The sequence below is a fragment of the Bidens hawaiensis genome, unplaced genomic scaffold (assembly GCF_021521415.1).
Source record: "Bidens hawaiensis isolate Kalapana, Puna unplaced genomic scaffold, B.hawaiensis_p1.1 tig00040517_1, whole genome shotgun sequence".
NCBI classification, from domain to species: Eukaryota; Viridiplantae; Streptophyta; class Magnoliopsida; order Asterales; family Asteraceae; genus Bidens; species Bidens hawaiensis.
Window position 1 is genome coordinate 85,542 of NW_027505662.1, and position 26,756 is coordinate 112,297.

Here is a 26,756-nt window from a genome sequence, read left to right on the forward strand (position 1 = left end):
ACACAGGGAAAAAGTCTATCTTGTACTTTATAAGTTTGTGTAACACTATCTAACATATAAAAGAAGTTTTCCCGGTTTGAAGATATCCAAATAACTCAAACACAATTGTACACTTCATAATTCGAGACGTGTTGGGATGAATACAATCTGTGGTTACACAAAGATACGATTTCAGTAAATCATCTGGATCGACCAAAAGTCTTCTTAAATGACAAATTGTGCCATTCATTCATCGACGTCAAAATTCCAAACGCCTCTCCCAGTTGCAATTTGTGCTTGATCACTAGCCGAATCGTTGTACACCGCCTTGCAATGCTTTTGTAAGTGACTTTTCAAAGTGGAGTTCGAGTCCGATTTGTGAAGGAGTATATAAATTTTACACCGAGCCTTAGACACCCCGTTTGACACTTCACACTTGTTGAAAACTCCCAAACTTCATGATTCCTATTTGTTTAATCAACACAATACACCAAATACCTATTTATAATAGTAAAAAAGGGAAGGGTGGGGGTGGGGTGTTTAAATAGTCATAAAAAATGACTTTAACAGCTCTAATCCGTCATATAACCTTTTTTAAATTGTTATATATATATTTTTTCAATTCCCAATGGCTGTAACCGGTTAAAGAAACATTTTCTTCTATTACGGTTGGTATTTAATCGACAGTCAAAATCATATAGAACCCTGTGAAAGGCCATCTCAACAAGCATATGATGTAGATGTCGTGCTCTTATCAAAACAAGTATTTTAAAGTCTTAAATACCTAAAACTAGTATGTTGTAAAGTCGTCTCCATAGAGAATCAATGGAAATTTCAAGTAAAACTCATATTTATCAATTAGTATATCAAGTGGACAATGGATGTCAAGCGGTTATGAAAGATATTTTAAGAACACACGGTTACTTTTAAAATGGTAAACAATTATGAGAAAAGTGATTCACTTTGGGTTCAGGTAATGCGATGACCAACTAATCACAGAATAAGAAAAATTGATTGTGCGGTAATTACTAGACCTAATAGTTGGGTTGTGATGATAACCCAACTATTAGGTCTTCCCTATTGAAACTGTCAGAATTATAATACATGGGTTGTGGTGAATAAGGTGATGGTTGTACAGGAACAAACAAGTTGTCAGATATATAACCCCGATCATCAAAAACATTTGAATAAAAAGAGTTGACATAATCTTGTGAATAATAACCATAGTAACTATTATCAAATTGATTGTATAGTTGAGGTTGATAAGTTTGGTTAGTGGATTGATAAAAATTGTTTCTATGAGGTGGGACATATTTACTGGATGTACTTGCCTTTTCCTTTTCTAAACGATTTTCATGTACTTTGGTTTCCTCAACTTTACAATCATTTGATGAACAGCTAGGTATGTTAGTATTCATAGATACCTTTTCTTGCACGTTTCTATCAAAAAAACAATCTCATTAAAAATAGTTTCACAGTCACTATCAGAAGTGGAAACATATTTTTCATTCTTAAGAGAAGTTCGAACATAAACACTCTCATCAATTACATGATTGTTCAAAATGTTTTTAGAATCAATATTATTACAGACCGGGTTGACAATAGATGAATCAAAAAGCAAATTTTTATCTGCACAACCCCTGCTTGTTTCCACACCCACACTTCTTCTACACAACCTTCTAAAGAAGATGAACTACCATAAGTATTAACTAACGAAGGAGCTGGATTAACAATTTTGGGAGCAGCAGGAACAAATGTCTTTGAAATTGGCACATGACCAAGACCGTAGACCATTTCTTCCTCAGGTGGTGAGTTAAAACTAAAATGAGGAAGGCTAGTATAGTTATCATTAAAAGGAGGTGGAACTACAGAACTGTCATAGCCTATTCCCAATTTTACCTTTAACCCCATTTGTGTCCCAATCATTTGATTCAGCTTCTCAGAGGCTAACTCAAAGTTCTCAATAGTAATTTTTCTTTGGGCTAACTCAAGTTCTAACTCAACAATCTTAGCATTCAATTTTACCACATGTTGTTCATGATATTCAGCTAATTTTTGAGTTTCATAAACTTTATCACTAAGATTAGCAATGTCATCATTATGAGTTTTAATCCTAATGGCATAGATTTGTTCAGCCTTCTTATATTCATCATTCTGGCATTGAATGCTACGAATTTGTTCTAAGATTTTAGAATTATGATTTCTATAGTGTAAAACTTTATCTATGCAAGCTTGTGAAAAGTGTTTATGTACCTCGAGAATGAGTGAGGCAGGTGTAGGAATCCCATCAGTGGTTCTTGAAGAGGTGCTAGCTTGATCGGTGAAAGCCATCCCAACAAAGTTAAGAGGATTCTTTAGCTCCTCAAATTGATCTTCTTCCCAATCAGGTGCAGTTGATTCAGCACTTCTTGCTATCATAGCCTTTGAACTCGACTCGAAGTTCCCTTTGGATGCATTTCCCTGACTGATTCTTGGGACTCTAGTCTTTGAGGAGTAGTTTGGGAAATGCCTTTTTTTAGGCCTCTTAGCACTCTCATTATCCGACATCTCCATGATTTTGATCTCACCCACGACCATCGGTGGATTGGTGCATTCTTGGGAAAGTGACCAGGTTCCCCACAGTTGTAACAACGAAGCTTGTCCTTCTCAAACCCAAGATCTTCCCATCATCTTTGAATCTATTCTTCCTACACTTCTTCATAAAGTTGGTAGCTTGATGAACGGCCATGCCCATATGGTACTTGATGTCCATTTCCTTGAGATCATATTTGTTGATCTCAGGAAGATCTCCTTGTTCAAAAGAAGGAGGAAACATCTTTCCTTGCAACAACTCCTCATGACTTGTCATAAAGGCAGGAAACAGGAAACATCTTTCCTTACTAGTAAGAGATATTTTAACTAGACAACATCACACATAATCAGTATTATTATAGTCCTGCAAAGGCAGGTAAGAAAAGGCAAACATATCCCTTTTATTAAACTAATAAGTAATACTAGCCAACATCACACATAATCAAGAAAGGTAGTTACTTTAACTAGTATTTGCTTCCATTCAACTTTATCAATATGGCCAATAACATACACTTCAACCATGCCATCATACCACATGAAAACTTCTCACTGCCGCTGAACAAAAACATGAAAGGCACACATCAGTATCAAAAGATGTATAAGTTATTGGTCTTAGTATTAATCAGCTATAACTATTTAACTTTAGTACCATTATATATTTATGTCTTGGCATATATTCAGATTCCGCCTAGCAGAAAACAGTTGTAGTTTGCAACTGAATATTAGTGCAAAACTTGTATATTTATGTTCTCTCCAGCAGCATTTATTTGTTTCTACTAAAATTGGGTTTCGGTTTAAGGGTTTTGTCAAGTATTTACCCAACCCCTACCTGAGACCTATTATATCCATATATCAGGACCGGACCGAACCAAAACATGGACGTGTAAGATTGGTCGGGTTATTTACGGTCGGTTTTGCCCAGTCTCGGTCGGGGCCTAAATAAGCTCAACCCTGAAGATAGATAGTTAGATACATACAAACACACAAACACCCATACAAACATTCAGAAACCCTAGGCTACAAGATTTTCCAATTCCATGTCCCTAATTCAGAAAATGATAAAATCCCTATTATAGAAAATTAACATAATTGAACAAAAAATAACCAAATTCGTCAAATTGCACAAGATTAGGTGATGGTGCTGCGGTGTAAAATACTCCGATGTGGTGGTGGTGCGGCGGTGTCTCTTGAAACTGTTAAATGAGTAACACTTGTGGGCTAAAGGGTGGTGGTTCGGTCTGATCTCAAAGGGGTGGTTTAGAGGAGATCATAAACTAAAGGGACTTAAAAGAAAACTAAGTCATAATTGGTGGCTAAGTTTCCCTAATGGAGAAGTCTTTGTAGTATCCATAATGGATAAGTCTTTTTGATATGGATAAGGCTTGCTAGTAGATAAGTTTCTTTATTTCAATAGATAAAGATTAGTGTAAGTTTCAAAGTCTTACTAGCTAAATTTCCTTACTCCTTAAGTTTTTGTTTACCTATATAAGGCTTGTAAGATTTAGTTGTAGAAATATATCAAGTGTGTCTTGTATTGAATATAAGTTTGTCTTATATCTTTCTTTTCTTGTTTTCAAATAATAAGAAAACGCTTGTGTGTTTGAGCAAATATTGTTCGATCGTGTATTGGGTCATGGATTTGTTTACTGTTTCACTTGTTTAAAAATGTAACAGAAACCAGCGGTGTTTTGAAGAATTTCGGCTGCTTTGGTGGTTGAAGAGAGCCCTTGCAGGTGTTGGCGGCGGCATGGTGATGAGGTGCTTGTTGTCGTCGTCGTGCTCCACTGCTCCGGCTGTGATTGAGGTAGAGATGAGAGAGAGAGAGAGAGAGAGAGTAAGGAAAAGTGAGATCTGGTGGAGGGAAATAGCCCGCCATTTATTTAGAGAAATAAAACCATGGCCCTTGGATCTCCCTCTTATCAACGGCCAGGATTAACCCACCCACGTGAAAACGGATCAAAGGAGCTTGTCGCCGCTAATGCCCATTTTTCTTGTAGTGACAACAGCCTCTCCAAAAACTTACGATCCCGAAAGAACCTTCTGCCGTCCAAAGCTTCTCCCCAAAATAATAAAAATCGATCTCCTATTTATTCTTCTCGTCCCAAGATTTTCCTGACTTCACAATTCTTAACCTAAATCAAGTTGGGCAACATATAATTCTAATTTTAACTCTAGGCGTTTTCGTTTTAATTAGCCCGTATGCTATATCATTTGTCCATTACACTAATAATGTAAACTTTTAGGATGCACTCTTCAATGAACTCATGTAGGCCAATTATGATCGTTTCCTTCATTTTCAACGTGACATAACTTTCTCCACTGCAAGTACATAAATTCACATTAATAGTTTAACCATAAATCGAAGTAACATTATATTTACTTGTAAATCATATGCCATTTACGTTTAAGTTTGAATGATAATTTTATTACCAACCTAAAAGCAAAAACAAAAATGTTAAATATGATCATTGTTCGGAAATTCACTTTGCGGTCCACACATTTAGTTAAAAGACTCTATTTTAGCTCATTCTTTCTGGAGATCTAAAAATTCGAAATAATTTTCAATATACCAAAAGTGTAAGAAATATTTATTTAATAATATATATACTTGAAACCACATTATCACCCCTGATCATCTAAGGGTGTAGGGTTCATAGGCGGATACTGAGATTTAATTTAATGAGACTATATTAAGTTTTGTAGTGGTAATTTTGGTAAAAAAATATAAAAAAAATCAATTACCCCTTATGGCTTTTGTTTTTTAATTACCCCAATATTCTATATTTCTTAAGATCCTATAAAGTGATAAACAAACTCATTCTTTCTTTTTAATGATCGATTAAAAAGATGTTAACTGTTAAATGAAGAAAAACATGCAGATGATTCATGAATATCAAGTTCATTTGGAGAATTAGTTTTACCCGTTGGTACCACAATGGTGAAATATATTTTAAGCAATGAAGATGTATTTTGTTTTGCTATATTTAATGTAGTTCGTTTTTATAGTTTCATGTAATTTATTTTATTGATTATTTTTTACCCCCACTGAGTTAAATGTCTGGATCCGTCACTGGTAGGGTTAGTGTTAGAATGTAGATTAAAGTTCTTGGAATCTATACTTGGGATTTGGATTTGTTTAATCATTCAGTTGGTTGAATCTTTCTGTTTGTTTAGATTGATTAAATAGTTTTTCGCAACTGAATATTTGGGGCTTCATCAGTTAATTGATTGAAGTCATCAATATTTAGGATTAAGATCTTATCGTCATTGACATGTTTATCTTTAACCATGAAATTGATTATATTCGTAAACCTAAAACTGGTAATTAACTATATTGATAGATTAAATTATGATAATCATCATAGCCATATATTCGTCTTTTAATTATTTATTAAACAAACGGGTTAACAAGTCTTGTCTATATGATTTTTAAATTGGTTTAATTAACTTTTTCAGTCTGCTTCATAATTCGAAACCTGGAGATTGGTCATTGTTAGGCCCATTTTGTGTTAGTATATCGTATTTGATTATAATGTATCATTTATGTACGTTAGCTAGCTGGACTTTGTTTATTTGTATGTTTGGGCCGAGGCCATGTATGTTGGAGCCCATTGGGCCGTGAATAATGAATAGAAGGTGCATGAGTACACATACTATAAATAGTGTGTGCATCTCATGCAAACTAACCTTTTGTTAATTATCGTATCTTATCCTAAACAAACTCTCTCTTAACTCTTCTCTCCTTCCCTCACGGTAATAACCAAACAAGATCCAAGTAGACTAGTTGTTGTGTTGTTAGATCCGAACATGGGACCAACAATTGGTATTCGAGCTTTCGGGCTCTACTTGTTGTAGATCTTGGGTCACAACCTTGGATTTTGGCCTTGTTTGTGTTGAAGACGGATTTACAAGTGTTGTAGTGGGTTACGGGTGCCTCAAAGTGAAGAAAAAGTGTTCAAAAGTTAAAATCTTCGTGTGTTCAAGATTTGGGTTCAAGTTTGTGTGTTAATTTGTGAAGATTCAAAGATTAAAAGCTTCAAAAACTCAAGATCTGGTGTGTAAAAGTGTTAAAATATGGATAATTCTTATATCCATAAAGTGTCAAAGTTGATTGAGGTGACATTCTTAATAGGGAAATCTTGTAAAAGGTGACAGAAAGTACATTATGTGCTTTCCACAAGTACGGTCTAGTCGAATCGAATAGAGACCATTCGAATTGTATCAACAACAATCGAATCGAGTTGAAGCCAGTCTAATCGAATATCAAGTTAATCGAATCGAATTCCCAAAGCAATCGAATCGAATTAGTGTCTAATCGAAATGAATTCAAGATTTCTAATCGAATCCATATCTAATCGAATCGAATCACCATTCGATTAGATTAGTCCATTCTATCAGAAAACATTCCCATTCGAATAGATTCAATCCATTCGATTCGATTACCTTTCATTCGTTTGCCCTTCATTCGATTACCTTCCATTCGATTACTTCCCATTTTATCACTTCGTACTTGTGTTTTTCAAGCAGAATCTGTGTGTGTTTGTGTTTGATCTCAAGTTTGTTAAACAATGGCTAATGCAAGTGAAGAAGTTAGAAATGAAGCTGTAAGAAGTTACCTGATCTTTGAGAATGAGGCCGGAACTACAAATTAGCCTCCAAACCCAGTGAATTGGGACAATGACTTTGAAGAGTTCAAATGGCGTTTTACGAACTACATTAGAATTCTTGATTATAATCTTCTTAGACCTTTTAAGCAAGGTCCACACATTCCCATGACTACTACTCCTGATGGTCAGTTCCTTAGCCCGTGACTTCTTATGATAATACTGATAGAAGGTTGTTTAGTGAAGACCACAAAGCTTTTGATGTTCTTAGTGTGTGTCTATCACACGAAATTGCTTACACTCTGAGAGATTATTCCACTGCCAAGCGTCTTTGGGATGCCTTAGTCACCAAGTTTGAGGGAAATACTGAAATGAAGAATAGCAGAAAAGGAATGTTAAAGGGTGAGTTCAACATGTTCAATCATGTGCAAGGGGAATCGGTCACTAGCCTCATTTATAGATTTGAAACGTTGATTACTAAGATCAAGAGTGCTGGAATTGACCAGATCGAAATCTATGACAAGTTGTTTAACTCCCTTCCATATTCCTGGAGTAGCAGATTACTACCCTTGCTGATTTGACATCAATTATTAAGTCATTTGAAATGGATGAGAGACTCAGAATGGGTAATCATATCAGTTCTCTCAATCAAGCAGGGATGTCACTGGATCAGGAATAAGTAAAGCCAAGCACACCCTACTGTTCACATTGCTAATTCTACCTTCAAAACTACTGCTGCACCTCAAGCACCATCAAGTTCAAGCTCAATTCAAGATACCGTTGACAAAGCCATTGCACAAGCCTTAAAAGTCCATGGGATCAAGAAATCGACAAGTAGTCAACCTCATTCGGCTCCTCAAACTATTTCAGCTGATGACTCCAATGTGACACTGTTCCATGCCCTTATGGAAAGCCATGAGGATTTGTTACAAGGAAAGTTACATCCTCCTTCATTTGAGCAAGGAGACATTCCCGAGATCAATAAGAAGGATCTTAAGAAAATGGACATCAAGTACCAGATGGCCATGGCTGTTCACCGAGCATCAAATTTCATGAAGAAGTATGGAAAGAACGGTTTCAGAGATTCAGATGGGAAGAGCATTGGGTTTGAGAAAGAAAAGCTGCATTGCTACAACTGCAATGAATCGGGTCACTTTGCAAGAGAATGCACCAACCCACTTATGGTTGTTAATGACATCAAGATCACCAAGATGTCTGACAATGAAGCTGTAAAAAGAAATGACAAGAAGCCCGTTCCGAGTTACTCCTCGAAGTCAAGAGTCGCAAGAATTGGTCAAGAAAGCACATCCAAGGGAAACTTCGAGTCGAGCTCAAAGGCTATGATCACCAGAACAGCTAAAGCAACTCAACCAGATTGGGAGGATGACCAATTTGAAGAGCTGAAGAATCCTCTAACTTTGCTGTAATGACTTTCACCAAGCAAGCAAGCACCTACACTTACCTCTGTCATTCCCGAGGTACACAAACTTTGCTCACAAGCTTGCATTGATAAAGTTATGAACTATAAAACTCATAATGCTGCCCTTGTAGATGAAAATCTTAGAATTGATGCCAGAATGATGATCTTAGTAAAGAAAAAAAGATATTTGCTACTAGGACTAAATCTCATAACAATGATATGGCTAAGCTAAATGAAAAACTTTTCCAAGTTGAAAAACTAGCTGAACATCACGAAATACGTGTTGTTGAACTAAATGCTAAAATTGAGAATTAGAGTTAGATTTAGTTGAAAGGAAAATAGCAGTTGAACGATTTGAGTTAGCGTCTGATAAGCTTAATGGAATAAATGGGGCACAGATTGGGGTGAGACAAAAGACTGGAATTCGCTATGATGATACCGCTGTTCCATCTCCTTTTAATGAGAATTATAGTAGCCTTCCTCACTTTAGTTTCAATTCCCCACCTGAGGATGAAATGGTATATGGTATTGAACACGTGCCAAAACCAAAGACATTTACTCCTGTTGTCCCTAAGACTGTTGATCCAATTCTTCCATCAATTAGTCCTAATGGTAGTTCATCTTCTTCGGCAGGTTGTGTAGAAGAAAGTGATTGTAAGGGTCATGGAGAGAAAAAGTTTTCAAATTCACTTTTTGATTCTTGTGTGAATCTAAAACCGTCAGTTTTTAACCCTGTCTGTAATAATGCTTTGAAAAACATTTTGAATGATCATGTACTTTGCGAGAGTGTTGATGTTGACACTTCTCCTAAATGAAAAGTCTGATAGTGATTGTGAAACAATGTTTGTCAATACAAACATAGCTAGTTGTTCATCAAAAGATTGTATAGGAAGATAAAACTAAAGGAAACTGTTTTGACAAAGAAAAGCCTAGTACTTCAAGTAAATATGTACCACCACATAGAAACATTTTTTTTCCAATCAACTAATCAAATTTATCATCTTCAACTATACAATAAATTTGATAATAGTTACTATGGTTTTCACCCACAAGACTTTGTCAATTCATTCTATTCAAATGTTTTTGATGATCAGGGTTATTGATCAGATAACATGTTTGTTCCTTTCCAAGCATCACCTTATTCACCATAACCGATATATCATAGTTCTGACAAGTTCTATTGGAAAAATAGATAAAGTTTTTGTTATGTTTGTGGTAACCCATCTCACCTTGCAAGACATTGCAAGAACTGGCATAGAAAGCAACAAGAAATGAACAGTCAATTTAATCAATTCCGTTCCAGAGGTACACCAAGCTCAAGAACAAGAAATGATCAATCTGATAGTTCTGCCAGTGAAATGAATGTGAGATCCAAGAATAAGAAAACCAGTATACCTCCTTTTTCAATAACCAAAAAGGAAAGAGCAAAAAGGAATTCTAAGACTAAAAAGTCAAGGAATTCACCAAAAAGAAACCATAAAAGGAATCCAAGATTGAAAGATATGAAGATTTTGTTTTAAAACCAAGAAGAAGACAATTTAGAAAATCTTCCAAAACCAGGAAACCTGCACGTGCATGGATTCCTAAGGACTATTCTTCTGATTCTAACACATCCCAAAACTTCATAAATGATGACACAAAAATAAAAGATGGTAATCTTATGGTCGACCTTCCCAAGACTACTAAGTCTCAGGAACCTATGTCTAATTAGTTTGATAATGTGTGTAGGGTTAGTGAAGAAGGACTGTAAACAGTATTTGGTACCTAGACACGGCTGCACCCGACACATGACGGGAGACGAGTCCTTGCTATTCGACGTTAAACCGTTTAATGGTGGACATGTTTTTTTCGCTAGAGACGTGGGAAGTAACATCACAAAACATGGAAGAGTGTCAAATGGGATCTTGACGTTTGATGACGTAAATTTGGTGGAGCAATTGAATCACAATCTGCTTAGTGTCTCACAAATCTGTGATCGACAGTACTCCACACTATTCACTGAGAATGAATGCTTGATTCTCAAACCAGGTTTTAAAGTCCCAGAAGAATGGATTTTGATGCATACTCAGAGACACAATGATGCTTATATATTAGCCCTTACTCACGTAAGACCGCTTCATGTTTATTATCTAAGGCCACAGAGAACCACTCGTCCTTATGGCATAGACGTCTTGGCCATGTAAATTTCAAAAACTTAAACAAATTGGTCAAATGTAAGCATGTGAGAGGATTGCCTGTTAAGTCTTTCTCTTGCATTGAAAAATGTATTTCATGCTCTAATTGCAAGCAAAACAAGCTCCCTCACAAGCCCAAGACAATTAACTCCATAGATTTCATTCTTCAGCTACTACACATGGATTTATTCGGTCCCATCCATCCTTTGGAAATTGGCCGAAAAGCCCATTGTCTTGTGATTACTGATGATTTCTCTCGTTTTAGATGGACTTTCCTTCAAGGGCATATGGATGAAACCGCTCAGTTTTTGGTCAAGTTCATTACACTCATGGAAAGAAAGACAGATAAAAAGGTGAAGTGTATAAGAAGCAACAACGTGACGGAGTTTTGCAACCGAACTGTGAATGACTTTTGCAGTTCAAATGGAATAGACCGTCACTTCAGTGCACCTTACACTCCACAACAAAATGGTGTAGCTGAACGTCGTAACCGGACGCTGATTGAAGCTGCTAGAACAATGTTGTCTGATTCCAAACTTCCTTTGTTCTTTTGGGGAGAAGCTATCAATGCTACTTGTTTCATTCAAAACCGTGTGATAATCAATAAGCGCCTAAAGAAAACTCTGTATGAATTTTACTACAAGGCAAAGCTGCAAGTCAACTACTTCAAGACATTTGGATGTCCATGCACTACACTCCATAATGGTGCTCAGCCTGATCCAAAGTTTGCTGAAAAGACAGATGAGTGTTATTTTGTTGGCTATGCTACTAACAAAACCGCTTATCGTGTCTACATTAAGAAGACCAAGCTGATCGTAGACTCATTTAATGTTTACTGGAAAGAGATTAACACTACTGATACTTGCACGGGACCCGACTGGTTGTTTGACTATAATTACTTGTTCAAACAGTTTCGTGGCATGTATACTCCACCACCTGCAAACACTCAAGTTCCATCTTCTTACCTGAACCTCTATTGATGCAATCCATTATCAACAGTTTTTCTAAAGTGAATTTACTTGATGAGCCTTCCAACAAAATAGTACCACCTATTGCACCACCAATTGATCCCCTGCCAAAATATAATTAAGTTGTTAACAATCCTGTTCCTCAATCTGCTGATTCAACTGATAGGGTTGAAGTTGAAGATGTATTTGAAACCGATTCAGATGACTCATTTCAATCCGCCGAAAATGTGGAACAACCTCAGAGTGAACCTATGGCAGACATTCAAGCAGCTCCAAGCATGGTAGAATCTGTTTCCACACCTCCCTCTCAAGAAGAAAATATTCAAGTTGCTACTGCCATCGAAGATCCTACTGTTGGTGATTCTGAAAATACTGCATCAATTCCCATCGATGCAATTGTTGTTGCATATGGTGAACATCCATGGGAAGAACAAATTGCTCAAGAACATCGAGTTGATCAACCTGTCTTTATTCAATCAGCTACTGATGTTCTGGTCAATGCTCCTCGCATGTTTCACCCCATAGAGAAATTGTCTGTTAATCTCCAAGCAGAGCCTATCACCATTGTCTATGATATTCCTCACTTGCCAATCTATTGAAGCCATCCCTCAGAGAACATTATTGGTTCTCCATCTCCTGGCATCCAAACAAGGAGAAAATCTGGTACAATTAACATATGTCTTTTTGCATGTTTTCTTATACAGGTTGAACCGGAGGACTACAGAGTGGCCCTGAAGGAAAACTCGTGGGTTGAAGCTATGCATGATGAGCTGTTGCAGTTCAAGAAACTTAATGTTTGGAGGCTAGTTAAAATACCAGAGAACAAGAGACTTATTGGGACGAAATGGGGTATTCGGGAACAAGAAAGATGATAGGGGTGATTATTAGAAACAAAGTAATATTGGTCGTTCAAGGTTTCTCTCAATGTGAAGGTCTTGATTACGATGAAACTTATGCACTTGTTTCTAGGCTTTAGGCAATTCGTCTCTTTCTGGCCTACGCTTCATACATGAATTTCAAAGTATATCAAATGGATGTGAAGACTGCTTTCTTGCATGGAAAGGTGAAAGAAGAGATTTATGTCAAGCAATCTTCAGGTTTTGAGGATCCCGATTGTCCGAATTATGTTTACCCTCTTGATAAATCTCTTTATGGCACCAAGCACCTCGTTCTTGGTATGCTACACTAGCAGAAGGTGAAGGGTGATCAAATTCTGGTCCAAGTGTATGTTGAAGACATTATCTTTGGATCTACATCTGATAAACTGTGTAGAGAGTTTTCCAAGGTCATGCAAAGCCGGTTTGAGATGAGCCCATTGGGGGAGATGAACTTCTTTCTGGGTCTCCAAGTTGAACAAAAGGCGGACAAAATTTTAATACATCAAGAGAAATGTGTTCGTGACATCATCCAGAAATTTGGATTCAAAGACTCTTCTCCATTTCTCACTCTGATTGCTACTAGACCAGTGCTATCTCCAGATCCATCGGGAATTCCAGTTTATCAACATCCTTATCGATCAATGATTGGGTCCTTGATGTATCTCACTGCCAGTAGACCAGACATCATGTTCCCTGTCTGTTAGTGTGTCAAATATCGGTGTAATCCAAAAGAATCCCACCTAATCTCCGTAAAGTGTATCTTTGGATATCTAAAGGGAAAGCGTTGCTTAGGTCTTTGGTATCCCAAAGACTCCCCTATGGTATTGCATGCTTACACTGATAGTGATTACGGGGGATGCAATCTGGATCGAAAGTCAACATCGGGTGGATGTAAAGTGTATCTTTTGATATCTAAAGGGAAAGCGTTGCTTAGGTCTTTGGTATCCCAAAGACTCCCCTATGGTATTGCATGCTTACACCGATAGTGATTACGGGGGATGCAATCTGGATTGAAAGTCAACATCGGGTGGATGTCAGTTCCTAGGTGATAAATTAATCTCTTGGCAATGCAAGAAGCCGGTCACCATGTCCACCTCCTCTGCTGAAGCAGAATACATTGCCGCCTCTGCTTGCTGTTCACAAGTGATATGGATCAGCATCAACTGTTGGATTACGGTTTGAATTTCTTTAACACCCCCATTAAGTGTGATAATGAGGCAGCAATTTGTATTGTTAAAAACATGGTCCAACACTCAAAGACAAAACACATTGACATCCGAATGCATTTCATTCGTGATTATTATGATCGGAAACTTATTACTATTGAACGGGTCGACACGAATGACAACTTTTCAAACCTATTTACAAAAGCCTTTGATCGTGCCCGATTTTTATATCTTGTTGAGTCGTTGGGCATGATCTCGTTTGTTCAAAATTGATTTTATCTTTATATTTTTGTATATAAATTTGTAAATATTTTTCAACAATTTTAGAGGGAGAAAATGAGTTAAGTATAACTCACCAAAAAGATTTTCAGTTTCTTTAAGAAAAACAAGATGAGTCACTTGACTTACTAAAAATAAATTTATATGTTATCACTATTTTATTGAGAAAATCAGAAAAAGACTCAAAAAAGATATTCTCTCGTTTAGAGTGAGCTTATGCTTAGAGGGAGTCGGATAATTAAAAATTACAAAATTTTAAGAATTTGATCCGACGTGTGGAAAATGATAAGAAATTATCTCTAATAATCCTAACACATGAAAAGAGTAGATCAAAAGCCAACAAGATCATTAATTGATGTGTAGATAGGCTTGACAAATGAGTAGATGTCAAAGTGATATAAACCTAAATTCCCGCCTATGCTAGTGGTTACACTCTCATGAAGCTGTTACCGACTCCAATATAAGTCAAATAAATGAAGGGAAAAATGTAATTAGTCAGTCATACACGAGCACGTTCGTGATTGATCTCCATAAAAATTATTCTTGCTTTAGATACAAATATCGAAAATCAAAACGTTAAAGCAAAAAAATGCAAAGTTCTTAAAAGTATTTAAAGTCAACAATAAAAATGTTGATAAATTGTCAAACAAAAAGGAACATATTAGAACCACGCAACGTGCGGCAAACAAGTAAGTCCTAAATACTTTATATGAAGGCTTGTAAGTCCGTGGTTCAACCTTTTAAATTGTTTGAAAAGACAATGTGCAAAAAGTTTAAAATAAAGCTTAAAATGTTTTGAATAATCATTAGGGGTCGGAGTCAATTCGGGGATGATACAGACAAACATAAACTATGCTAGAGGTATGATGGATTTTGTAATTTGTCGGATTAACAGGGGACCGCATAAGTATCGTGCTTAATTCATACCTTAACATATCACAGTCACATCAAAATACTTGTTAAGTATAAAGTGAACAAAATATATCTACAATCGACTTTGGATTCTAGGCATAATAATATCCAAATAAGAAGTATGATCTAGGACGTTATAGATAATGTGATATCATGTCAAGAACATTCTCACCAAAATATGTAAATTATTAACTTTAAAATTAATATAATTAATATAATAATAATTTCATCTTCATTTCAAACTTAAAATTTTTCTTTTGTATTAATTTTGTTTACAACTTAAGTTTTCCTATGTTTGTATTATCTTTTAATTTTTTATTTTATTTTAAAACTTTTTTCTTATTTCATTTTACTTTCTATTTTTGCTTAGAATTTTAGGCTCTACGTAAAGGTCGTTATGTAAAGATTGTTAAGTGTTGGTCCAACAAAATATATCTTATATATATTAAAAGTGTTCGGATTTGGTGGGTAAATATTTTGCGGGATTAAATTTGTAAATATTTTCGGAGTTCGGAGTTGAGAATGTAAAATCGTTTAAAACTCGAGATATTTTGACCCCATCGCGAGATAGGCTGACTCTATAAACTAAGGTCAACCGAAAATATCATTCATTTGCAAATCTCAACCTTATCCACTTCACTTTTTCTCTCTACCACCGCCCTTATCCATTCATCAAACCCTATATCTTAATCTCAAAATTGCAAATCCGATCCTCTAATCACACTAAATCATCATCAAAATTAACCCTCCTTTTGTGGTAATTCATCTTTATAATGTCCTTCATATCTGCTCTTGTTTCTGGGTTCGTGAACAGTTCCGTTCGGAAATGTTCATGTCTCTTTGATGTTATAATCGTTGTTCTTTGTTTATTTTGATACTTGAATCTTGTTAGCAATATTAGGGTCATTTTTGTTGACTTAATTGAGTTTTTGTATAGATTTTGTGTTTTCAGGGCTTTTCAGGACTCTTTGAGGTTAATTAACCCAGTAAAAGTGTCTGTATATGAGTTTTGGTTACCTAGAAATTAATATCGGGTATATGAACCCAGAAAAGTGGAAAAGGTTTGGAGATACGAATTTTGGACAAGTCCAAGATTCTAATCGAATCTGGGTGGTATATGATTAGAATAGGTTAAGCTATTCTAATTGAATAGCTTAGTCTACTCTAATCAAATAGAGATTCTATTAGAATATGTTGGGTGAAAACTTACACATAAGGGAAATGTAATCAAATGGACATTCAATTGGAAGTTGTTGAGAATGAAAATTGGTTCACGGACTGTGTAATCGAATATAGACTCGATTAGAAAGGAGTTGGCTGGAAAACTAATTAAAAGACAATGTAATCGAATGTGAATTCAATTAGAAAAGGATATCATATGCTAAGTTCCAAGTAATCAAATCACCATTCGATTAGAAAAAATGATTCTCAAGAAAAGATAAATTCAAAAGTAATCGAATCACCATTCGATTAAAAGAAGCTTGAGACTAAATATTAACAAGGACAATGTGATCGAATCGAAACATGATAAAGAATTCTGATCGAATTAAATTTGTAATCGAATCGAATCGAAAATCTAATCTAATCGAATCACCATTCGATTCGATTAAAATCTGATTCAATTAGATTACAACTTTGTATTCGATTAGATAGAAGTTAAAATGTTTCTCACCTGGACTCTAATCTAACCCTTTCGCATTTCATTCTAATCGAATTAATATTCGATTAGATTAATATACGATTCAGTTAGATTGAATCTCTATTCGATTCGATTAGTCTATACTTAAATGTTTGGAAAGCCACAGTTTTTTTCAAACTAATTTTTCTCACCATTCGATTCGATTACTTGTGACTTATACAAAATATGGTGTAGTCTTATGTCATTCGATTAGATCACTCAGTACTTAGATTGTTTTCATAACTCACTTCAAACATGTTTATCCAATTTTTGTAAAGTTTCATTTATGCTTTTAATTTTAATTTTATCTTTATTTTTCTTTTTACCTTTCTTTTCTTTTGTTTGTCTTGTTAAATTGGTTTAGTTTATATTTAAAACTCAATCATCAACACTAATGTTCCTATTTGTGTGTCTTGTCTAATCATAACAACTCATGTCCCTTAGAGATCCCAAAGAAAAGAAAGTACAAGGTGTTTATTTCTATGATCAAGGGACTACGAGAGTACCCACTGTCTCATGCCATAACTGCTGATCCAGAAATTCATAGTTCTTGGATTAAACAGTTTTGGGTTAATGCCAAAACAGAGAAGGAAGGGACAGAGATCACTTCAAAGGTGGCTGAACAGGAAATAGTGGTGAATGAAGAAGTGATCCATAGGGCGTTAAAGATTAAAGACAATGTTGTCGATCCATTAACAACGTTCTCAAAGGAAGATATTGCAGGATACCTTGAAAGGATTGGTTATGATGTGAAATGGAGCACTTGTGAGAAGAAGCATCTTCCCATATATTGGAAGCTTCTCTTTCACATTGTTGCTAACTGCTTGTCATCACAGAAAGGGGGAGTTGACAAGTTAAATGCTGACTAGGTGGGGGTAATGTTGTGCTTGACACACAACAAGAAGTACAACTAATCAAGGTTGTTCTTCAAGTACATGAAACTTAATGTACTTGCCAAGAATAGACGGATGATGTATCCAAGATTTGTACAGTTGATTTTGGATGATCTGCTTCCTAACAATCCCAAGCTAGTTTACATGGACGAAGTAGATGATGAAGGAAATGTTATTGAACCATCCGAGCCTCATCACGTGAAGATGGTTCGTCATATGCTTTAAAGGATATCCTTGAGCCTACTAGGAGGAGTTTATACAAGTACAAAGGAGTTGAGCCTGGAGTCAAGTTTGGTCAGTTTCTTGAGACTGAGATTGACAGTGATGAAACCGAGGTTGAGGAGGAAGGGGATAGTGGTGATGATGACAGTCATGATGATGACGGTCATGATGATGAAGGTGGAGATGGCGAAGAGGAACAGGATGAGCCTGTTGATGAACCTGTCGATGAGCCTGAAACAACTGAGACTGAACATGAAACAGATGTAGTGGTATGCACCCGTCAAAGAACAAGCATAATAAAGGAAAAAAGAAAGGCTGGAGAGTCCTCAAAGAAGCATACTACTACATCTGCCACAGACACCGAGGAGGAAGAGCCGGAGCGTCCGTTGAAGTGCTCAAAGAAGAAAAAGACACCAAGAAGTCTCCGTCTGCCAAACTGCCTACTCTCAAGGTACGTTTTCCTTCGACTACAGCTATGATAAGTGAATCCCTATCTTCCTCACCCTTGACCACACAAACCACCACACCACAAACCACCACCATAGTTGACCCACACGTAGGATCACCCACCACTTTAGCCAAAACCATATAAGCCATCAAAGACAAACAAATAAAATTTACCAAAGCCTAAACCACAACACCATCACAAACCCAAACCAAGACTAAATCAGAATTACCTTCCAAATCCCAGTCAAAATCCCAACCAAGAATCCTTAAGAAATCCCAATCCAAATCCAAACCCAAACAAGACCCCACCACTTAGAGACGAACCCATTACACCTCCCGAAACCTCACCAACCAGACTATACGAACCTTTACCCTCAATCTTAGAAAACCTTCCTTTAACCACCCAAGTCGAGACCGAACCAATAGCCCAAACCTTATCACCATCTAGGACTACCTTACTTGTTACCTCATCCACATATCAATTCACCTCACTGATAAGAGGAACAACTTTTTAGACCTCTACATTCACATCATCCATCCAATCCCATACCACCGCATCAACCTTAGAAACCATAACTGAGCCAATTAGCCTACCCCTAGCCTTAAATACACCATTTCCAACTCTAACATTAACCATGCCTATTCCAACCACACCAAAATCAACCATATCAACAACACCTCTCTTAACCCAAAAGAGCCCTATCATAGCAGCCACTCCCATCTCAAGTGGCAAGTCGAAGAAGTCACCAGTGTATCGAGATCCTATCCTCGATAGGATTAGAGCATTGGAGGAAGCTAATGAGAACAGAGCCAAGCGTGAGATCTTGTTGATCAAGTTCATTAGGATCAACAAACAATCAATAAAGAAGTGACAAGACAACGTGACACTATGGCAATCGAGTGGCTGAACTACAAGAGCAGAGAGACTTAGATCATACTTTGATTATGAGCCAACGGGAATGGAGTGAGAATCTGCAAAGAAGGATCAGCAATCAACAAGAGTTAACTAATCAAAACTCTTTGCGAAATTCTGAACTACATGATCAGACTGAACGACTTTAGTCAAGAATCTCTGGGTTAGAGTCTGATCATCCCCCCTCCTTAAACTTTGCAAACAATTTTATGAGGGAATTGGACTCTATACTTGACCGAGTGTGGATAGACTTTGAGCGTCTGGGCTCAAGAGTCAGTTGTTGGAAGGTGAATCCATTTCTTCTAGGGACGTGGATAGACTTATGGTTGAGTGCCAGGTTGAGAAACATGATTGAGCTACTTTAAGGCGAAATTAAAGATCAACATGACTACACCAACAACCAGAACCAAGTTAATGAGTCCTTGGTCAACCGCTACCTTGCAGCTATGGAGGTAATGCGCTTGACAGATGAATATGTGAACAACCTAAGGACTCATCTGATGGAGACTTTTCGTGGTTTCCTACGTCTAAATGAGCCAAGGACTGAGCAGAGAAATAAACGATGAAAAGCTCTTGCCAATTTAGTCGCTGATTCCGAAAGGTTCAGAGCTCAAGGAAAGCTACATGGCTTTCTATATGGTGGTGAAACTAGAAAGGATGGAGGTGAAAATGGTTCTGGTGTGAAGGCGAGTAGAGATGAGCCTCCAAAGGTTGTTGGAACTATAGTAAGCACTGAACTTGTGGTTACTACTGCCACCACAACTGGGCAGGTCAGTTGCACAAGTTCCCCACTTGTAATACCTACTACATGTGAACAAGTCAGTTCTCTTGCTTCCTCTGCTATGGATCCCTTTGTCCAACAACAACCTGTAGCTCAAGGAGGTGGTGGAGGTGATGGAAATGGTGATGATGATGGTGATAATGATGAGAATGAGGATGAAGAGAATGATGATGATGATGATGACCATGAGTATGATAGCTTTGATGAAGCTCGTGGTGGAAATGGTGGAAACAATGATGACAGTAGTGATGGTGACGCTACTAGAGGAAATAAGGCGACAGAACAAGAGCCACCAAGAGAGGCTAAGAAAACTCGCAAAACTGATGCTACAATCGAGGCTGAAATATCCTCTGTTTTTTATATGCTTTCTTTTGCAGATACCAGTTCGCCGAATTAAGAATTCGTGGAAGAAAATAAATATAACAGCGATGATGGCATCAACTACTCACCTAATCCGGATCCGGAAAGGGAGATTGAGGAAACCAGTGTTCAAGAAGTAGTTGTCACTCCCGCTACCAAGCCTACTCGAGGAAAGTCAAGGAAATGTATCAAACACTACAGCGTGAGCAGAATGGCAAGCATGCGATAGAGGTCGGAGCCGTACCATGACAACTCTCCAATCCTCTATGCATGATGGCTCAAGGATAGCAGAAGGTGGGCTGTTCGACGTGCTAATGGCGACTTGATATATCTTTCTTATAGAGATATGCACACCTTGTCCGTTCTTGACATGAACTATTTTAGAAGGACTGTGGGTGGAGGAGAAGAGGAGGACACCTTGGAGGGATGGTTCAAGCGCTTCTTAAAGCATGAGTGGAGGAAAGGCTACCCAAAGTTTACTCTGAATTCGGGTAGATCATATAAGTCTAAAGAAGTCAATCTGGTCACAAAAAAGCCTGTTAAGGGATGGAGATACAAAATGTTTGATGAACATGGTGATCCTATTTTTCATGGTATGCCATTTGACGACATTCTTTTTGACTTCATTGCTTGGGAGTTTGACAACGCGAGCGGAGAGGTCATTATTCATTGCAAACGATCGCATGACCTTCGTTTCTTCGATGAACATGAACTGACAGGGTTTCGGCAAGGCTGACTTACAAAAGATTCTTGAGTCACCCTTGTGCACGGTTGAAGATGTGTGTCGGGAGTGTACTGACGATATTGTTGGAAAGTTCAACAAGTTCGTCCGTCTTCTTGTTGACAAACAACCCTTTCAAGACAAAGACGATATCCTCGAGTACGAGTCCGACTGAAGACACAAGCTAACGAAACAAATACCAAAGACTAGAGGGAGATTGTTAGGCCCATTTTGTGTTAGTCTTCGTATTTGATTGTAATGTATCGTTTATTTACGTTAGCTAGTTGGACTTTGTTTATATGTATGTATTGGCCCGAGACCATGTATGTTGGAGCCCATTGGGCCGTGAATAATGAATAGAATGTGCATGAGTACACACACTATCACGAGTGTATGCATCTCAAGCAAACTAACCTTTTCAATTATCATATCTTATCCTAAACAAAACTCTCTATTCACTCTTCTCTCCTTCCCTCACGGTAATAAGTAATAACTAAACAAGATCTGATATCTCGGTCTTTAATAGTGATTTCCGCTAGCTAGTGTAAAGGTTAATCCAAGTAGACTAGTTGTTGTGTTGTTAGATCCAAACATGGGACTTACATTCATCTTTCTTATAATTGTTTACAAACCAAAGTTTGCCGTTTTACAAAGTGTTTCATAATCAAACCTCAAAGTTTGCGTTACATCAATAGTTTACAAAGTGACTGAGACTCTAAATTAACCATTTTCAAAGTGTTTTTAAAACATAAACAATAACCTTTAACATTTTCGACTGATTTTATGGGGTGACGACCTTACTTGTCCGTAATGGTTACAAGTGACTAAGACTCAAAATTAACTTGTTTATAATTAGACCACGACATCTACATCAATATTATAATTAACTATCTTCTAATTGGTTTTATGCAAACATTTATATCATTTTTTTATCGCTACCTTCATGCGTAGAATTCTCTTTTGAAAAATCATAAAATAGCCATATATATAGGTTTTGCACATCAATTTATGTAAGAAATTGATCATGGTTTTATTAAAAAGACATTGATGAAATAAATGTCAACGATACTCTTGTAATAGTGAGAAATATACTAGTACAACATTGTTTATAAAATCGATTAAATGAATATAAAATGCAGAATTCTATATTTGAATCGGTGTCATTAATAATGGGTCTTCATGTAGTATCCTCGTGTTGTGTCGTCATTGTATTTGGTTTTCGGCTTATCTTGTTGACTATAGCAATAAGCAAACGAAATATTGAGGGGTGTGGTTGGGGATTCATGTTCAACACGGCCCCTTGAAACAAATTTAAGGTCTCTACGAAAGAGAATGTTTGTCTCAGAGGGTACGTACAACAGTCGAAACGGTATATATAGCCAGGGACAGCCACGTACCTGAGGTTATACCAGATAAACTTATAGTCTTTAAACTTGTGGAAAAAGTAGAATTTGAAGGCAGAGATTAGAGAGTACTCCTCTTTATTTAGTTCCTCAACATATATGAGTCTAGAAGTGTTCCACTTCCTCTCCAATAATTCTTATGTATATCATCTTTTTACAAAAGCCTACTATTTACACAAAGAGTCATGAATGGTTAGAGCGACTTAACACCCTAATAAAGTCTAATAAGGTAATATAAAAAATTGTATTCAAGAGTTTATTTTGAAGTTACCATGTAAAAAATCTTATAAATAACTTCAACTAAATTAGTTATTAGCTCACCATTCATTTTAAATTTCCATACAATTTCTTCCGTTGAAACTTGAATCAAACAAAGTCAAGAGTTAGTAAAAGGGTTCACGTGGTGTATGACAACATTATGTCGGGATTAGAAAAGTCGTTTACTTTTAGCACTTGGACACATTCAATTTTGGCTGCCATGTGGTTGGCTACATAAATGTTATGAAAGGAGTCATGTGGTTGGCTACATAAATATTAAGCTTGTCGTTGACTTCTGAAGGCTGAACCTCACAAACGCTTATCTATTTTTCCCTTTTTTTTCATTTAGATTTATCTTTCACTGAAATCTGAAACATTATGTCGATCCTCCAAGACTTGGGTCACTTAAAGATCCCATTAGAAGACGTGAGAGATGCCACCAACAACTTTTCGGCCACAAATGTCCTCGGATATGGTGGCTACGGGTTGGTGTATAAAGGAGAGCTTTTAGGCCCAGAAGGGCTTATCACGATAGCTGCAAAGCGGGTGGATCGAAAATTAAGCCATGGAGAAAATCATTTCCTAAGTGAGCTCAAAGTTCTTTCTTCCTATAAACATGTAAACATTGTCTCTCTTATTGGCTTTTGTGATGAGCAAAATGAGAAGATCCTTGTTCAAGGTTTTGTGACATATGGAAGCCTCGACCATTATTTAAGTAGCGCAAAACTTACATGGTTGAAGCGAGTTCAAATTTGTCTTGGTGCGGCTCGTGGCTTGAGTTATCTTCACAATGGACTGGAAGGACAGAGCGTTATCCACCGCCTTGTGAAAAGCAGAAGCATATTATTAGACGAAACCTGGCAAGCAAAGATAGGTGGTCTAGGGCTCTCCATGATCGGATCAATGCATGCTAACACTTTTGTCAGCGATGGATTTGTGAACACACCCGGTTATGCAGATCCAACGTACTTGCAAACCGGGGTTATAACAAAGGAATCAGGTGTCTACTCTTTTGGGGTGGTCTTATTCGAAATCCTGTGTGGCCGGGAAACATTTGATAGGAACCTAAATAATAAACCTTTTCTTGGTCCATTGGCGCGCATGCATTACGAAAAAGGGATCTTAAACCAGATAGTGGATCCGTTGTTGATGAAACAAATGAGCCAAGAATCCTTGAAGGAATATTCAGCTATTGCATATCAATGCTTGGAAAAGCTTGGAACCGCACGCCCAACCATGATTGAGATTGTGCAAAAACTTGAGAATGTCTTGAGAATTCAACAAGATTTTGAGAGGGTTTTGGCTTTTCAACAAGTAAGTAATTTATGTTTAAACAACATATGGTTATTTTTTGGACCTTACCCACGCCTAAAAGTACTAGTACATTTCCGTTTTCTTGAATTTCGCCTAGAGTAGATGAAAGGAACGTAGAGAATTCAATTGTGGTATATCTCATTGAAATTGATTTGGTTCGGTCAATGCACTTCCAACTTATGTACAAAGCCACCTTTATTGCATAAAGCAAATTAAGGAAACATAACCTTTAATTCACTCAAAACAAAAAGGAAATGAGATCATTGTAATACATTAAAATACTTTACTTCATGCATAATTATTTTATCTCATGGTAATTATTTACTTCATATGTAATTATGACGTTGCTTTGCACGTTAAGAGCCATTTGTATTCTAACATTTTCCTATATATGTGTGTGTGGTGCTTCTTTCAGTTCACATGCCACTGGCTTGATGTTTACTTCAAATCATATAGATACTTGTTGAGTCAGAATACGCCTTTTTATTAACAGTGTTTAGAAGTACCCGCAAAAACCGAGTGAGTATTTCTCAAAATGGGATTCCAACCAAACTAATTTTGATTCTCCAGGCCTCACTCACCCAGAAACTGTTGGTATCAGATAATAATAATAAAAATTCACAAGTGGAAGCTTAATGATTTACTTGATAGATGTTGATAAAGGAAACTGAATACATATGCAGAGAATAAAAATCTCTTAAATAGATAAACAAACAAACGTCTTCATGCTAAAGACTAGGACTTATCCTAACAACTTGGAACATGTCTTTATTGAATATGATTCAAATACTAGACCGATAATTAAGCTTCAACATGTGATGAATTACTGATGTGGAATTGAATCAGTATTTTCAACACCCTCCCTTGATTCAAGCTCCACAATGCCAAGCCAATGACGGAAATACAAAAACTTTTCTCTGGTCAAGGCTTTGGTTAGAACATCTGCCAATTGCTCATTTGTATTACAATACTCAAGCTTTACTTTTTCTTGAACAACCATCTCACGAATGTAGTGATGTTTGAGCTCAATATGTTTAGATCGGCTGTGCATCACAGGATTCTTGCTTAGGTTTATAGTTGATTTGTTGTCACAATAAATGGTAGTAGCTGTTTCTTGCTTGATGCCTAGGTCAATTAGCATCCTTCTCAACCATAATGCCTGACAAGTAGCAGCTGTTGAAGCAATATACTCAGCTCGGCTACAGTGGATTGCTTCTTTGAACTCTAAGTAAGAGCTCCACTTCCAAGAGTAAAAACACAGGCAGAAATACTCTTCCTATCATCAGCACAGCTGCCTAGTCACTATCACTGTAACCAGTCAGCTCAATCTTTGTTCCTTGGCCATACCAAATACCATATGAGGTTGATCCAGAAACATATCTTAGAATTCGTTTGGCAGCACCACAATGAAGTTTGGAGGGTGATTGCATGAACCTTGTAACCAAACTCACAAAATACGCTAAATCAGGCCTAGTGTGAGTTTATTAAAATAAACCTCCAACCAAGCTCCTGTATGTCTGCTCATCAACCTTATCAGCTCCATCTTCCAATTTAAGTTTCTCGGATGCATTCATTGGAGTTTCTTCAATGTTGCTGTTCAGGTGACCAAACTTCTTTAACAGGGACTTTGCATATTTTTCTTGCTTCAACAACAGTCCCTTCTTTGTTTGCACCACTTCAAGGCCCAAGAAGAACTTTTAAGTGTCCCATATCAGTCATCTCAAATACTTTTTTCATGCCCTCTTTGAACTCTGCAACAAGATTAAGACAGGAGCTAGTGCAAATTATATCATCAACATACAAGCATACATATATTAGTTCTTCTTTCTCAGTTTTCTTGATGTATAAAGTAGGCTCATTATCACTTCTCAAATACCCAGTGGCGATAAAATAACTATCGACAAAATAACTATCGACCTAAGAGTACCATGCCCTTGGTGCTTGTTTTAGGCTATATAGGGCCTTTTTGAGCCGGTACACATACTCTTCTTTGCCTTTAACTTGAAAGCCTTTAGGCTGCTCTACATAAATTTCTTCAAGCAAATCACCATTGAGAAAAACATATTTAACATCTAATTGATGAATCTGGCAGCCCCTTTGTGCAGCCACACATAGCACCATTCTAATTGTTTCAAAACGAGCTACAGAAGCAAAAGTTTCTTGATAGTCAACTCCATGTTTCTAAGAATACCCTTCGGCCACAAGCCTTGCCTTGTGACGAAGTATGTTCCCATCAGCACCAAATTTGGTTTTAAACAACCACTTTAAGCCAACAACATTCTTGCCAATAGGTAACTTCACAAGATCTCAAGTCTTGTTATTTTCAATTGCCTTTAGTTCATCAGTCATTGCCTCATACCATTCCCTTTTTTTAGCAGCTTCATCATATGTACTAGGATCTGTAACATTCAAAGCAAACTGACAAGCATAAAATTCTTCATTCACATCTACCTCATTTGATGCATAATAAACATTATCAACAGTTTTAAGTTTGGCACATCTAGAAGAAGGGATATATGGAAGGGTTGGATTGCTTTGTTGAGGTGTGTTGACGGTATTTGAGGATTGTGAAGCAGATGATTGGTTTGGAGTTGTTGTTTGATTATGTGTTTGGGCTTGAGTAGGTATTTGAGGGTTAGGTGAGGTAGGACTTTGAATATCATGGGTTGGTTCATATGGTGTAGGATGGTCATAAGTGCTTGGAAATGGGTTAGTATAATAGGTTTGTGATGTATTGGTAGAGGGACTGGACCATGTCCACTTTTCTTTTTCCAAAAAAGTGACATCCCTTCTTGTAATGCATTTCTTAGTAACT

General features: G+C 36.9%; 1 protein-coding gene across 1 annotated transcript; it reads left to right on the forward strand.

Annotated features, from left to right (window-relative positions):
* Positions 1-23,005: 23,005 nt before the first annotated feature.
* On the forward strand, positions 23,006-24,577 carry LOC143614566 (receptor-like protein kinase HERK 1). Its single transcript, XM_077087965.1, has 2 exons — positions 23,006-23,941; positions 24,398-24,577. The coding sequence occupies exons 1-2, from the start codon at positions 23,006-23,008 to the stop codon at positions 24,575-24,577; spliced, it is 1,116 nt and encodes a 371-aa protein (XP_076944080.1).
* The last annotated feature ends 2,179 nt before the right edge of the window (positions 24,578-26,756 follow it).

What these genes read in the sequence shown, in the direction of transcription:
- LOC143614566 (XM_077087965.1), top strand. Translation starts at nt 23,006, where the DNA reads ATGTCGATCCTCCAAGACTTGGGTCACTTAAAGATCCCATTAGAAGAC. An exon ending in GGGTTTTGGCTTTTCAACAA is followed by an intron (nt 23,942 to 24,397) that starts GTAAGTAATTTA and finishes CAAATCATATAG; the next exon opens with ATACTTGTTGAGTCAGAATA.